We start from the raw sequence: 17,007 nt of genomic DNA on the forward strand, positions 1-17,007 counted from the left end.
GGAGGAAACCCACGCACACACGGGGAGGATGTGCAGATTCCACACAGACAGTGACCCAAGCCGGAATCGAACCTGGGACCCTGGAGCTGTGAAGCGATTGTGCTATCCACAATGCTACAGTGCTGCCCCTCAATCCCTGTTCGCCCATCACACTTGTGCTCACTGGTCTGCGTTGGCTCCTAGTCCCCGTTCCCCCCACCCATTGATTTTAAAAGTGGCGCCTTTGTTTTCAAATCGCTCCATGGTCTCACCCCTTTCGATCTATCTCTAAACTTCCTGCACCCTCCAGGATATCTGTGCTTCTCGTTTTCATTGACCTTTCGTCGGTGGCTATTCCTTGAGCTACCCGGTTCTAAACCAGTGATGGGCAACCTAGGTTAGTGAATGGGCCGCACGGGTGACCCTCCTTCATCTCAGTGGTCCGTTAATTGACATGGGGCTTGTTCGCTAACTGTGACCCTTGAATAAGATTGAGGTCAGTTGGCTGGGCAGCTGGGTTGTGATGCAGAGCGAGGCCAGCAGCGTGGGTTCAATTCCCGTACCGGCTGAGGTTATTCCTCGCCTTCTCAACCTTGCCCCTCGCCTGAGGTGTGGTGATCCTCGGGTTAAATCCCCACCGGTCAGCTCTCCCCCTCCAAGGGGAAAACGGCCTCTGGTCATCTGGGACCCTGACGACTTTATCTTTTCCTGGTAGGAAAAATGCTGCCCGGATGGAAAGCGAAAGGTGACAACATGTGGGCAACAGTCAACATAATGTCTTGTAGGCCGCAGTCTAGATCCCTGATGTGCCACATGTTGCCCCCAGGCAGAGAATTACCCACCACTGGTGTAAACTCTAAATCCTTCTCTCTCACTCTCTATCTCGCTCTCTGTCTCTCTCTATCTCTCTCACTCTCTATCTTGCTCTCTGTCTCTCTCTATCTCACTCACTCTCTATCTTGCTCTCTATCTATCTCTCTGTCTCTATCACTCTCTATCTCTCTCTCTATTTCTCTCTATCTCTCTCTCTCTATCTCTGTCTCTCTATCTCTCACTCTCTATCTCTCTCTCTCGCTATCTCTCTGTCTCTCTCTCTCTCTCTCTCTCTATCACTCTCTATCTCTCTCTCTATCTCTCGCTCTCTCTCTCTCTCTCTATCTTTGTCTCTCTATCTCTCTCTCTATCTCTATCTCTCTGTCTCTCTATCTCTCTCTCTCTATCTCTGTCTCTCTCTCGCTCTCTCTCTCTCTATCTCTGTCTCTCTATCTCTCACTCTCTATCTCTCTCTATCTCTATTCCTATCTCTCTCTCTCTCGCTATCTCTCTGTCTCTCTATCTCTCTCTCTCTCTCTCTCTATCTCTCTCTTTCTATTTCTCTCTCTCTCTATGACCAAGCTTTTTGTCACCTATCTCCTTAATATGGCTCAGTGTCAAATTTTGCTTGATAATTACACCTGTGAAATACTTTGGGAGATTTTACTACACTGCAGGAGTTATATAAATGTTGTAGTAAAAAGTTATTGTTGTAGTAATCTTTCCCTGGAATGTGCATCTAACACATTCCTACATCTCGTATCAGGATTTTCCCGGGCTTCATGGCTTGCCAATTATTGACCTGTGCCGAGGGCATCGGGTCGTCCAATCACCTTGCCCAATTCCAAAACTCATTCTTGGGATGTGAGAATCGTTGGCAAAGTCGGTGCTTTATTCCCCAATACCGAGGCTGCCTGGGAAGGTGCTGGTCTCGGGTCAACTTCGAATCCAATAGTAGCGCTTTGAGTAGGTGCGCCAGGCCGCAGCAGAGGGCAGCTGAGAGTAACCACGTTGGCGTGGGACTGGAGTCAGATAGAGGCCCTGACCGTTTTGATGCTGAGAGAGTCCTGCAGTGTTGGAAACGCTGGGCTGGATTCCCCGCCCCGCCGCGCCACCTTTCTGCCCCGACCCGCTGGCGGGATTCTCCGTTACGCCGGCCGGTCAATGGGGTTTCCCATTGTGGGTGGGGCAGCCCCACGCCGTCGGGAAAGCCCCGGGCACCGGAGCATCCCGCCGGCGGAGAATCCCGCCCCCTGTCTTTTGGATGCGATGTTAAGTCGAGGCCACATCTGTCCTCTTGGGTGTCTGTAAAGGATCCCATTTCAGAGAAGAGCTCTCCGAGCGTCTTGGCCAATATTTATATCTCAGCCAACGTCAGTTAATATTATCTGATCGTTCTGGTTGTGGGAACTTGGTGGCTTCAAATTGGACATTCTGTTTGCTGCATTAGATGGTCACCATTGGTCACAAGTTCTTAATTACCTGTAAAGTGATTTGTGATGTCCTGGGGTTGTTGATGGCGCTATATAAATCCAAATTCGTTCTTTACAATGTAAGGAATGAAGAATGACTGGGTTTTGCTGAAGTTGTCGAGCAGCACTTGTTGAACAAGCCTGAGTGTGCCAGTAGCTACACTAACAGCCAATTTTACATCATCAGTCCAGCGTGTAACATGGTTCATTTATGCTTGCTAGAAGCAACATACTTTCATATATAGGTGGCCATTCTCTGCAAACAATTTCCGAGCCTGATACCTTTTTTGAATTCCCTGGGAGCTTGGGGAACCTATATTTTGCCTTTGCTTTCCTGTTGCAACACCTCGGCCAATCAGAATCGGCTTGCCAACCAATCAGCACATTTTTCTCCTACAGTATAAATTGCCGTGATAGTTTGAAATTTGGTACTCTAATGTTTGTCCAGATTAGTGCAAAACAAAAAGCTTCAGGAACATGTCCCTCTTTTTCAGCAATATATAAGCTCTATTGCCAAATAACTAGTTTACAGGTTAATTTATTTATTTATTTATTTTTAAAATTTAGATTACCCAATTATTTTTTCCAATTAAGGGGCAATTTAGCATGGCCAATCCACCTACTCTGCACATTTTTGGGTTGTGGGGGCGAAACCCACGCAGACACGGGGAGAATGTGCAAACTCCACACGGACAGTGACCCAGAGCCGGGATCGAACCTGGGACCTCAGCGCCGTGAGGCGGTTGTGCTAACCACTAGGCCACCGTGCTGCCCCTACAGGTTAATTTATGATTGAAAAGTCAAAGGCCAGGGTCTTTGAGGTGGACCCTCTTTGACTCTTCCACTTTCTCACTGATATGTGTTCTCTGATGTTGCAGGTATGATCCTTACAGCAAAATCCTCTCCCGTGAGTTCTACGATCACCAGGCCATGCAGGCAATCAGGAAGGACGCAATAGCCAAAGCTGCAAAGGCAAAGATGTGGGGCCTGATTCTCGGAACACTTGGGCGACAAGGATCCCCCAAGATCATGGAGGTACGAGGAACGGTGCAAAGGCTGTGGTTCGAAATGTGTAATAGAAACCATTAACCTGGCAGTGTCAAGATCAAGGCTCTTCTTAAACCGTCCTTCGATCTTCAGGTTCTTCTGAACCTACTCAAATATGAAACGCGCGTTGAGCTTGTCCATAGGGTATCCAGTGGACAGTGGGTTCTGAGGGTTAGATGACAAGATTTGATTATGTAACCTGCATATTTATCTAATATGAAAGGGTCAGGGGTGATATGGTTGTTTTTTGTTTCAGGGTTTTGAAAGGAATTGATAAGAAAGAATTTTTAGTTAGGCAGCTTGGAAAAGGCCTGGTCGTTCAGAAGATTTAGTCAGATGGCATCTCTTCACACAAATGTGGTAGATGTGCGTAAATCTCTCCCGTAGATTCTCGCTCTATCAATAATGTTAAAATCTGAGATCACTAGATCTCTGCCAGGAAAGGGTTTGCAAAGGATACGGAGCCAAGATGCGACGCAGCCATGATCTCACTGTAGGGTGGAACAGTCTTGAGGAGCTGAACGGCCTCCTGTTCTAACATTCCTAAAACAGTTAGGGGACAACCCAAGGAACAACATTTCGATGCGTTCTGGTCGACAGCCAGCCTCTGTGATCACTGCTCAATTCGGGAAACTGGATTCCGGCCAGCTCTCGAGATGCGATCTATCATCAGTATTCCTGAAGGGTGGTTTTGAAGTCGAGAATATTCTGAATCCAGATCCCTTGGAATTGACAACATCCATGCCTTTCAAACAGCGTCGGGTTAATCATGCGTTACAGCCCCCGTGACACAGTCCAGCTTTCTAAGAGTCTCCCATTAAAATTAAATGACAGGCTGGAAACGGTCAAATTGAAAATCATTGTTCGTGTATCACTGAGAAGTGATTAAAAAGTAGAAAAGCAGGCCGTTCTCTCAGCATCAATTGAACAGATCTCTGGGCTGATTGTATAATTGCTTTCGGAAGTCCAAACGTGCAGGGTTCATAGAACTCTGGAGTTGTTACAGCGCTCAATGAGGCCATTCAGCCCGTCGTCTTCTTCATTAATCAGGGAATCGGGGGTTATGGGGACGAGGCAGGAGGGTGGGGATGAGAGAAATATCAGCCATGATTGAATGGCGGAGCAGACTCGATGGGCCGAGTAGCCTCATTCTGCTCCTATGTCTTATGGCGCCTGCACCTGGCTCTCGAAATGAACAATTAACCTGGTGCCACCCTTCTGCTTCCTCCCTGTAACCCTGCACATTCTTCCCTTACAGTTAAAAATCTCATGCCCTTTTGAGCGGTTCGATTGAACCGGCCTCCACCGCACTCTCTGGCAGCGCACTCCAGACCGTAACCACTTGCCGTGCAAAACAGTTGTTGCCTCTAATGTCGCCGTTGTTTCTTTTTGCTAATCACCTTCAATCTGCGTCCTCTCATTCGCGGTCCTTCCACCTATGGGAACAGTTTCTCCCTATCTGTCCCGTCCTGCCCCTGACGGGTCTTGAAGACCCCTCTCAAATCCCCTCTCACTCCTCTCCGAGGAGAACAAGCTGATCTTCTCCCACCTACAGTTCGTAACAGAAGTTCAGACCCGGTTCTCGGTAAGCTTCATTCTCGGAGCCTTTGCGTGACTTCACGGCGGACAGGCATTTGCCCTCGCCACCTGACAGCCACGTGTCGTCCAGTGCCAGTGGGTTGATGTGGGTTACATCTTTTCCCCTTTCTGTTCTCGGCCCTCCCGGGCTACCAGCTGAAATGAAAAATGAAAATGAAAATTGCTTATTGTCACGAGTAGGCTTCAATGAAGTGACTGTGAAAAGCCCCTAGTCGCCACATTCCGGCGCCTGTCCGGGGAGGCTGGTACGGGAATCGAACCGTGCTGCTGGCCTGCTTGAAAAGCCAGCGATTTAGCCAAGTGAGCTAAACCAGTGAGATTGGGGAGAGGTGAGCGGGGCACCCCCTGCACCCTCCCGATAAAATCCTTCGGAAGCGTCTCCCGTAGGGGGGGGGGGGGCAGTTTTATTTCTGGAGTCTCTCAGAGGCCTGGCTACGCAGCTGGGGTCTTGCACTGGCCTCCCCCCTCCCTGGCTGTTAGCCTGAGTCCTGGCAGAGGAAGCCAGATGCCTGTATACCTGCCAAGCTCTCGTCAAAAAAAAAAAATGTCTCTGGATTTTATTTTCCGCATGAGAGGTTTCGGAAAAAGAAGGGGGAGGAAAGGGCAAAAATGAGTTTGTTCCTCTTCCTGTGATAGTTTGGACCGTTAATGTGCCTTGTCTTTCTGTGAATGGCTTTTTTTCGCTCTTATCACAGATTTGCAGTCTGTACCGTACTGGGCCTGGTCTCAGGGAAAGGTCAGTCAGCATTGAAGCGAGCTCTCCTCTCCCTCTTTGCCTTTGTACAGGTGCCAACACAGAAAGTCCTGGAGATTTTGCCTTCTGGGTTAAACACCAGGAGACACACTAAACCATCTGCAGCATCTGTTGTTTCCGCACGTTTGTTTTTGAAATGGAGCCTTATGAATGTCTTGTTTCTCTTTCTCCGCGTCCATGTTTTTCTTGTCTCCTGATTTGACTACTCCGGTGCCCTCCTGGCTGCCCTTTCTATCATTCAGCGCAGCCAAAATTCTTTCACCCCTGTCCTAAATCACTGTCCCACTTTCCTCCTCACCCCTTAAACTCGCTGGCCCATCAGGCCTCGGTCAAGCAATGCCTGAGCTTTCAAACTCTTAACCTTGTCCTCAAATCCCTCCAGGGTCTCGTTCCTCCCGACCGTACTCACCTCCTCCGACCCCACAGCCCTCCTTCAGTTCAGGTCTCTTTTGCGGCCCCCGTTTTAACCGCTCCACCATTGGGTGGCCGTGCGTTCAGCTTGCCGAGGTCCCGGGCTCTGCAATCTCCTCCCTAAACCTCCCCATCTCTCTTTCTTTCCTTAAGACTCTCCTTAAAATCCGGCTCTTCATTGGGGCCAGATTGTCTGCCGCCCCCCCCCCCCCCCCCCCCCGCCCCCCCGCGATGTGTTTCTCGGCGGAGAGAGGCTGCCCGCCATTGACCAGTGGGAGGAGGATGTCGGCAGGACCGAAGATCGCGCTGGCATGAACAACTGGAAGATCTCGCCCTTGGCATCTTCTTATCTCAGTGTCAAACTGGGCAGCACGGTGGCCTAGTGGTTAGCACAACCGCCTCACGGCGCTGAGGTCCCAGGTTCGATCCCGGCTCTGGGTCACTGTTCGTGTGGAGTTTGCACATTCTCCCCGTGCCTGCGTGGGTTTCGCCCCCACATCCCAAAGATGTGCAGAGTAGGTGGATTGGCCACGCTAAATTGCCCCTTAATTGGAAAAAATAATTGGCTAATCTAAATTTATTTTAAAAAAATCTCAGTGTCAAACTTAGTTTGATTTTTCTATCCCCCCCCCCCCCCCCCCCCCCAGCCATTATTCAGCCAACACCATCCATCCTTGTGACATACGGCCTTCCTACGCCAATCAGAAAGCGGCTCATTAACCAATTGGATGATGCTTGCCTGCCATCCAAACAGCTCCCCCCCCCCCCCTCCCCCCATCAAAATATCATCAAAAGATGATATTTCTCCAGGGTTGCACACAGCGGTATCCTGGAGATTGATTCCTTTTTTTAAATTCCTGGAGACTCACGGTCAACCCTGGAGGGTTGGTAACACTAGATTGGGGGAAGGTAGGGATCGGGGAGGAATTTCCCAGATCCAACTAAAAGTTGATCTGGAGTTTTTATAACTGGTTCTCTGCACCCCCTCCCACACGCAGTCATCATGACTGGTTCTCGTAGGGCAGCACAGTGGCTAGCACTGCGGCCTCACGGCGCCGAGGTCCCAGGTTCGATCCCGGCTCTGGGTCACGGTCCGTGTGGAGTTTGCACGTTCTTCCCCCGTGTCTACGTGGGTTTGCCCCCCACAACCCAAAGATGTGCAGGGTAGGTGGATTGGCCACGCTAAATTGCCCCTTGATTGGAAAAAATGAATTGGGTACTCTAAATTGAAAAAAAAAATGACTGGTTCTCGTGTAGTGGCTCACGCCGGTGTGACGTCACGCTGACCGGAGGGGAGGACAAGGCGTAGGCGGACATTGTGTTGTTAAGCCCAGTAATTATTTCTGAATATATTAATAGTTAAGGTGTGACCCTGATCATGTCAGTGGCGAGGAAGATCTCAAACTGAAATGGCCCTCGCGCCATATTTAGTGGCCATGACGGGATTTGCGCCCACAGCGAATTGGCCCACTAAATCCCACCCGTGTTGTTTGACTCAATCAGCCAATCATTGGGACGTGATGATTTTGTGCTCGTCCTGAAATTCATACACAGTTATTCAATTCTGTTGGAGACAAAATGTCTATTTCCACCAAGAGGAGGCAAATAAAAAGACAGTGCGGGATTTGCAGCCTCCTATCACAATCCCCCCCCCCCCCCCCTCCCCCCCTCACCCTCTTCCCAAGGGGCAGGATGGAGACTATGCCACCGCTGTTTTGATTAGGACCCTTATGGGCAGCAACGAGGGAGAGTCACCAGAGAGTGGGTGTTGTGCAACTGACAGGAAGGGCTTTTGTGTCCGTCGGGAGATGCGAAAGTATGAGGGACAGTCAGCGTCACTCCCTCATCAACAGGAGGTTCAGGAATGGTGCTGGTGGAGTCCGGTTACCCTTCCGCCCGATGCGGTGAGGTATTTCAGGACGGGAACGCCAGCTAGCCGGGCCGTCCCCATTTTATTGGCTGCAAGGCACCGTGTGAGGTCCTGAAAGGCAGGCGGCCCGACCTACCCAAATGGGAACAGAGACCCGTAACGCACACGATTTGCCGGGTGTTTGTGGAGCTCTGAGAAGCACCCTACTATCGAACAGCCATTCGGGTAGATTGGGGGCCTCAGCGGGGAATGGCATCCCAATCTCTCCCCCCCCCCCAAACACAATCCCCGAATCCCTAACTCACCGATCAGGGGGTCCTCAGGAGCGCCCCCCCCCCCCCCCCCCCCCCCCCCCCCACACAGGGCACCCCAGGCCCAATCTGCAGTGCAGGAACAATGCCAGCCTGGCACCCTGTCGAGCCCCTGCCAGTTGGTAGTGCCAAGGTGCCCATGTAGCACCAGCAGTGCCAGGGTGCCACCCCGCCCTGAGGGCAAGCACATGGAAAGCCTCCAATCCCTTGGGATACCCCCCGCGAGTGTTGATCCACCTGGTCCCCGTTCGTGGAGACCAGCACTGAACAGCGCTGGCCCGAGACCCCCAAGACAAAGGGAGTAAATCGCGGGAATGCCCATCCCACTCTAACCAGCCCATTTGCTAAAATGTGATCCGGCACACAATGGACGGGATTCACCCTTGTGACGTCCCGTGAGCCGGGTAGATCCCGGAAGAGGGATCACCCGGCATCCTCCTGTCGCGTTGCCCCTCGTTGCCTTTCGGGCTCATCGCGGCCGGTTGACCTCGCCGAAGGGTTTGCCTTGGAACACTTTCCATCAGCAAGTTACATCGAGCGGACAGCACAGAAACAGGCTGCTTACCCCAGCTGGTGACCTTTACCCTCTGACAGATAGCAATGTCATTTGCAGGCCTCTGTGGGAACTAAGTGGATAGCACGTTCAGAGAGCCAGCACAGGCCTGGTGGGCCGAACGGCCTCTGTTTGTGCTGTATCATCTATTTATAAAATCCAAAGTGGAAACGCACAGGATCTGTCACTGGCAGTGTAGACACTCATGTTGGATAATTGGATCAACCTTCGCCCAAAGCCTTGCAGGGAATGCAAGACTAAAATTATGCTTCACATCCAAAAGATGTTTTTTTAAAAAAAAATATTCCAAATGGGAAAGCACACAATTCAGTTTCACTGCACAATAGCTAATGGTGAAATGAAAATAATCATTTTCCCTTGGGTCCGATTTCTGGTCCGTTCCTCGCCCACCCTCCCCCAGTCCCCCTCCCCCTCCCCCAGCCAAGAGAAACATTTTAAACCATTCATTAGTCTGGATATAGGCTCGTGGATCTTTAATGGAATTGATATGTCTTTTTTCTAATTCCGACTACATTCTGCCTGACTAGATTTAATGACTAGTCGCTGCCAGTCTGCACGCCCATTCATTCCAGGCTTCATTTAGCCACTCACCCAGGAGCGAGGAGCAGTCAAACAATTAGCAAAAGCCTAAATGCTTCTATTCAAGAACTCTTTATGGGGGGAGCAGGGGGGGGAACGGTCGATGTGTGTGTGTGGACTGGGGGGAGGGGGAGGAATGAAATCAGTCATTTCAACTCTCATTAAAAAAGCTCAACAAGGAGATGACTTTCACTTCACGTCGTCGCTTTGATAATTCTGCAATTAATTTTTTTATTCTTATTTATGAAGTGAGGGCCCATCGCGTTGACCTCTCCACACTCCTCTCCCTTTTCATTCCCTCTATCTCTCTCTCTCTCTCTCTCTCCCTTTGTGCCATGGTGGTGCTCAGGCAAATAAGTTTTACAACTGTCGATGACCCTTTTTTTTACTGCCCAGGATTTTCTCTTACCTGCCACCTCCTCCCCACTCACTCCCTCCCCCCTCCCCCCCAGATAATCTTTTTTTTGACGGTGCCAGTCGTTGGAGGGCAGGGTGGCGCAGTGGTTAGCACTGCTGCCTCACGGCGCCGAGGACCCCGGGTTTGACCCCCTGTGGAGTTTGCACATTCTCCCTGTCTCTGCGTGGGTCTCAACCCCCACAACCCAAAAGATGTGCAGGTTAGGTGGATTGGCCGCGCTAAATTACCCCTTAATTGGAAAAAAAAAAGAATTGGGTACTCTAAATTTATTTTTTTTAAATGATGCCTGTCGAGGTTGATAAATATTGATCATCACACACACACATGGGGGGGAGGGGGGGGGGGCATGCTCTATTGCTCTTCTTTGACATAGTGCCACGGGGACACTTTATGCCTCCTGCAAAATAAGGGGCGGGATCCTACATCCCTCCAGACGGCCAATGGGGTTTCCCATTGTGGGAAGCCCCACGCCAACGGAAAATCCCCAGGCGTGGGTTCGCACCGGAGAATCCCGCCCAAGGTGCCTCTGACAATGCAGCACTCCCTCTCGGGAGCATCAGCCACGAACCTCCAGAGCCAGCAGTTGTAAACTGATGTATCAGATAGAGATGGTCAGAAAATCGTGCATCTCTGGCCGTATTACCTCCAATATTTACCAATGCTCTTGTGCCTTGTATAATAAGTGAAGATATTTTTTGGCAGGTGAGAGAACAGGATTTTTTTTTTGTTGTTGTTGTTAGTTTGTTTCTGGAGAAATCTTGGTGCCGCATCTCACACCCTTCCACGGTAGGTAGGACATAGATTAGCAGCTTATCAAAGCTTTCTCTCCACTTAACACTCGTGTAACATTTTCCATTTCCCACATGAGTGAGATTAGCAGCTTGTGGATCGTGGTTCATCCGCAATGTCCCCAATGGCTTTTGTCTGTCCCATTTTCCCTGGCCAGTTATCCCAGGCATTTCTTACTCCCTGACTGAAGAAATTCCTCCTCAGAACAGTTCCAAATGCGCTTTTTAACAAGGCAGAGGGACAAGGCAACCATCACCGTTTGTTGCAAAAACCCATCTGGTTCACTAATGTCCTTTAGAGAAGGAAATCTGCCCATCCTTACCTGGTCTGGCCTACATGTGACTCCAGACCCACAGCAATGCGGATGGCTCTTAGCTGCCTCTAGTCAATGATGACACCAAAAGGGAATTAGGAAGTGTTATAACCCCAATGGAGATCGCAGGATCAGAACGAATACGGTTTCCCATGATCCTTAGAATCCAGATACTTAGAACAGTACAGCACAGAACAGGCCCTTCGGCCCTCAATGTTGTGCCGAGCAATGATCACCCTACTCAAACCCACGTATCCACCCTATACCCGTAACCCAACAACCCCCCCCCCCCCCCCCCCCCCCCTTAACCTTAATTTCTAGGACACTACGGGCAATTTAGCATGGCCAATCCACCTAACCCGCACATCTTTGGGTGGTGGGGGTGAGACCCATGCAGAATTGGGGAGAATGCGCAAACTCCACACGGACAGTGACCCAGGGGTGGGTTCGAACCCGGGTCCTCAGCACCGTGAGGCAGCAGTGCTACCCACTGCGCCACCATGCCACCCGACCTTCCCCTTTAAGGGGGCGGGGCTTCCTCTTAAGGCGAGCCCCAGATTGTATAAAACCCCCCGTCCTAGGTGCAGGTTGGGAAGGAGACCCTTATGGGAGTGGAGGAGTTTGGGAATTGTATTGCAAAAAACCTTGTTTGTTAATGCGTCTGTGCGTTCCGCTTACTGCGGGAGAAACATCTTTACCCAGAAAGGGCTGGGAATATGCTATTAGGCCACAAACACAATGAAGAAAAAACTTTGGTCAGTGCACTAATATCTCCTCTTGTGGCCTGATTCCAAGTTTATGTTTGCCAATGTTCCTGTGACACTTTGGGATGATTTACTATGCTGAAGGAGCTTTATAAATGTTGGTTATTATCCAGCTTCAGAAAACATTTCTGCCTTGTTCTACATGGTTTAGCAGAGTCAGATGATGCTTTTTAAATTCCTTTACCGGATGTGGGCGTCGCTGGTTAGGCCAGCATTTATTGCCCACCCTTGGTTGCCCTTCAGAAGGTGGTGGTGAGCTGCCTCCTTGAACTGCTGCCGTCCCTGAGGTGTAGGTACACCCACTGTGCTGTTAGAGAGGGAGTGGCAGGATGTTGCCCCAGCGACAGTGAAGGAACGGCGATATATTTCCAAGTCGGGGCGGTGAGTGACTTGGGAGGGGAACCTCCAGGTGGTGGGGTTCCCAGGTATCTGCTGCTCTTGTCCTTCTGGATGGTGATGGTCATGGGTTTGGAAGGTGCTGCCGAAGGAACCTTGGCGAGTTAATGCAGTGCATCTTGTAAATGGCACACACGGCTGCCACTGTGCGTTGATGGTGGAGGGTTTGAATGTTTGTGGAAGAGGATGCAATCAAGCGGGGCTGCTTTGTTCTGAATGGTATCGAGCTTCTTGAATGTTGTTGGAGCTGCACTCATCCAGGCAAGTGGAGAGTATTCCCTCACACTCCTGACTTGTGCCTTCTCGGTGGTGGACAGGCTTTGGGGGACCAGGAGATGAGTTACTCGCCGTAAGATTCGTAGCCTTTGACCTGCCCTGGTAGCCACAGTATTAATGTGGCTAATGATGCTTACTAAGCAATGGGTTGAACCAACCACCTCAAACTATCTCAGGCCTTTATATCCTCACATCCCCTAGGTGAGAGGCCGGGGTTACAGAGAGCACCAAAAGACTTACGGAACTACTGAAGGGGGCCATTCGGGCTATCATGTCTGTGCTAGCCCCAAAGCCGCTTTGCTGGTGTTCATTCAGAAACCTAACAACCATTGGGAAGATTTTCATTGACATCCTTTTTACAAGCAACGTGTACCAGTCAAAATTTGACACTTAATAGTTAAAGAGTAGCGAAGAGTGAAGCATCCAAAGGGACAACAGATTGCCAACTTAAAGAAAAACCCTTCAGCCGTTGCCGAGGTAACTCTGATCACAAACAGCTCAACATAATCAATGAAAACTCCGCGTTTGAAATCAGTAATTAAGTTGCTTTCAAACCGGATTTGAACAGCCGTGATCTCACTGAAGGCCAGGACCGACGGGAGAGGCCAAATGGCCGACTCCTGTCCCGCGAACAGCCTCCAGCGGTTTCGGCTGCACCTTCTAAAGGAGGACGTTAAATTTTCTTCAGCCGTGCAAGATCGATGAAGTGAAGAGCTCCCTCTGCTCTGTCTCAACTGCAACTTCAGAAGTCTGCCTCTTGTGGTGTCCGTACATTTTTAATTTGCCTCTTAACAATTCCAGAAGGGAAAGGTTTTTGTTTTGGGTTTTTTTTTTTGATTACAGGAATGGAGAAAATTACTGACTTATGGATTTTTGAAGTGAACCCAGGGAAGAATATTGCTACGCCCACAGCTCGCTACCTGTGCTCTCCAACCTGCTAAAGGACCTTGGCTCATAAACTAAAGAGAGATTCTTATTATTTTTTTATGAGCTAATATTCTGCGGTAAACATTTATAGAACACAAGAAAAACAATGGACAGAAAGAGATGGATGTGAAGTATCGGGAAAGGGCACAGAAGGCAGCGAGCAAATGGCAAATGAATCACGTGCCAGAAGATAGAGAGCTAGAAGGAATCGTTAAAGCAGAATATAGGATCCTCCCAATGCTCCAGCCGACACAGGCCAGTGTGATATTGAGTCAGACGGGTCGGGGATTAGGCAACGTTCAAAATTGAACCTATAAAACGTGCACATTTCCCAGCAGGCGTCACACGATGTTGATGCCAATCAGTCACAACAGGACATTGACAGACTGGGCAGACAGGTGGCAGATGGAATTTAATACAGAGCAGTGTGAGGTGATGAGTTTTGGCAGAAGGGATAGGTAGGGCAATGTAGACTCAATGGTAAAGCTGTAAAGAGTGAGCAGGACTGAGGGACCTGGAGGTTGCGTGTCTAGATCCTTGAAGGTGGCAGGACATATTGAGAGGGTGATTAACGGAGCAGATGGGATCTCGAGCTTCGTTAATAGCACTGTGGGCTAAACAGCTGGCTTGTAATGCAGATCAAGGCCAGCAGCGCGGGTTCAAATCCCGTACCGGCCTCCCCGAACAGGCACCGGAATGTGACGACTAGGGGCTTTTCACAGTAACTTCATTGAAGCCTACTTGTGACACTAAGAGATTAAATAGAGGTACTGAGTACAAAAACAGGGGAGTTAAGCTGATTATTTATGAAGTATTGCTCAGGCCACAGCTCGTGTATTGCATCCAGTTCTGGTCGCCACCCTTAAGACGTGAGGATCGTAGAGAGGAAGTTTTGACAGAATGATAATGGGGGATGCAATGGAAAATGGGGCTGACTGGATTGCTGCACAGGGAGCTGTTATGGACACAATGGGCTGAATGGCTCCATCTGTGCCCTAATGACTCTGTTCAACAGCACCATCCCTCTAAGCGACACAGGTAAACAGCCACACAGCAATGTACAGTGTACCTCACAGTGAGACAGGTATACAGCACACAGCAATGTACAGTGTACCTCACAGTGAGACAGGTATACAGCACACAGCAATGTACAGTGTACCTCACAGTGAGACAGGTATACAGCACACAGCAATGTACAGTGTACCTCACAGTGAGTCAGGTATACAGCACACAGCAATGTACAGTGTACCACACAGTGAGACAGGTATACAGCACACAGCAATGTACAGTGTACCACACAGTGAGACAGGTATACAGCACGCAGCAATGTACAGTGTACCACACAGTGAGACAGGTATACAGCACACAGCAATGTACCGTGTACCTCACAGTGAGACAGGTATACAGCACACAGCAATGTACAGTGTACCACACAGTGAGACAGGTATACAGCACACAGCAATGTACAGTGTACCACACAGTGAGACAGGTATACAATCACACAGCAATGTACAGTGTACCACTCAGTGAGACAGGTACACAGCACACAGCAATGTACAGTGTACCACACAGTGAGACAGGTATACAGCACACAGCAATGTACAGTATACCACACAGTGAGACAGATATACAGCACTCAGCAATGTACAGTGTACCACACAGTGAGACAGGTATACAGCACACAGCAATGTACAGTGTACCACACAGTAAGACAGGTATACAGCACACAGCAATGTACAGTGTACCCACACAGTGAGACAGGTATACAGCACACAGCAATGTACAGTGTACCACACAGTGAGACAGGTATACAGCACACAGCAATGTACAGTGTACCACACAGTGAGACAGGTATACAGCACACAGCAATGTACAGTGTACCACACAGTGAGACAGGTATACAGCACACAGCAATGTACAGTGTACCACACAGTGAGACAGGTATACAGCACACAGCAATGTACAGTGTACCACACAGTGAGACAGGTATACAGCACACAGCAATGTACAGTGTACCACACAGTGAGACAGGTATACAGCACACAGCAATGTACAGTGTACCACACAGTGAGACAGGTATACAGCACACAGCAATGTACAGTGTACCACACAGTGAGACAGGTATACAGCACACAGCAATGTACAGTGTACCACACAGTGAGACAGGTATACAGCACACAGCAATGTACAGTGTACCCACACAGTGAGACAGGTATACAGCACACAGCAATGTACAGTGTACCACACAGTGAGACAGGTATACAGCACACAGCAATGTACAGTGTACCAAACAGTGAGACAGGTATACAGCACGCAGCAATGTACAGTGTACCACACAGTGAGACAGGTATACAGCACACAGCAATGTACAGTGTACCACACAGTGAGACAGGTATACAGCACACAGCAATGTACAGTGTACCACACAGTGAGACAGGTATACAGCACACAGCAATGTATAGTATACCACACAGTGAGACAGGTATACAGCACACAGCAATGTACAGTGTACCACACAGTGAGACAGGTATACAGCACACAGCAATGTACAGTGTACCACACAGTGAAACAGGTATACAGCACACAGCAATGTACAGTGTACCACACAGTGAGACAGGTATACAGCACACAGCAATGTACAGTGTACCACACAGTGAGACAGGTAAACAACCACACAGCAATGTACAGTGTACCACACAGTGAGACAGGTAAACAATCACACAGCAATGTACAGTGTACCACACAGTGAGACAGGTATACAGCACACAGCAATGTACAGTGTACCACACAGTGAGACAGGTATACAGCACACAGCAATGTACAGTGTACCACACAGTGAGACAGGTAAACAATCACACAGCAATGTACAGTGTACCACACAGTGAGACAGGTATACAGCACACAGCAATGTACAGTGCACCACACAGTGAGACAGGTATACAGCACACAGCAATGTACAGTGTACCACACAGTGAGACAGGTATACAGCACACAGCAATGTACAGTGTACCTCACAGTGAGACAGGTATACAGCACTCAGCAATGTACAGTGTACCACACAGTGAGACAGGTATACAGCACACAGCAATGTACAGTGTACCACACAGTGAGACAGGTATACAGCACACAGCAATGTACAGTGTACCACACAGTGAGACAGGTATACAGCACACAGCAATGTACAGTGTACCACACAGTGAGACAGGTATACAGCACACAGCAATGTACAGTGTACCACACAGTGAGACAGGTATACAGCACACAGCAATGTACAGTGTACCACACAGTGAGACAGGTATACAGCACACAGCAATGTACAGTATACCACACAGTGAGACAGGTATACAGCACACAGCAATGTACAGTGTACCACACAGTGAGACAGGTATACAGCACACAGCAATGTACAGTGTACCACACAGTGAGACAGGTATACAGCACACAGCAATGTACAGTGTACCTCACAGTGAGACAGGTAAACAATCACACAGCAATGTACAGTGTACCCACACAGTGAGACAGGTATACAGCACACAGCAATGTACAGTGTACCTCACAGTGAGACAGGTAAACAATCACACAGCAATGGACAGTGTACCCACACAGTGAGACAGGTATACAGCACACAGCAATGTACAGTGTACCACACAGTGAGACAGATATACAGCACACAGCAATGTACAGTGTACCCACACAGTGAGACAGGTATACAGCA

At 49.4% G+C, this 17,007-nt stretch overlaps 1 protein-coding gene across 5 annotated transcripts in view; it reads left to right on the plus strand.

The window, feature by feature from the left end:
- The window catches only part of dph1 (diphthamide biosynthesis 1), a 737,117-nt gene that overhangs the window by 588,099 nt on the left and 132,011 nt on the right, over nucleotides 1-17,007 (plus strand). For all 5 annotated transcript variants that reach the window (XM_038814609.1, XM_038814607.1, XM_038814606.1 and 2 more), the window contains one exon: nucleotides 3,143-3,299. In XM_038814609.1, coding sequence (XP_038670537.1) covers nucleotides 3,143-3,299 — 157 coding nt within the window. The remainder of the gene's footprint in view (nucleotides 1-3,142; nucleotides 3,300-17,007) is intronic.

Source organism: Scyliorhinus canicula, chromosome 12 (assembly GCF_902713615.1).
Source record: "Scyliorhinus canicula chromosome 12, sScyCan1.1, whole genome shotgun sequence".
Classification (NCBI taxonomy): Eukaryota; Metazoa; Chordata; class Chondrichthyes; order Carcharhiniformes; family Scyliorhinidae; genus Scyliorhinus; species Scyliorhinus canicula.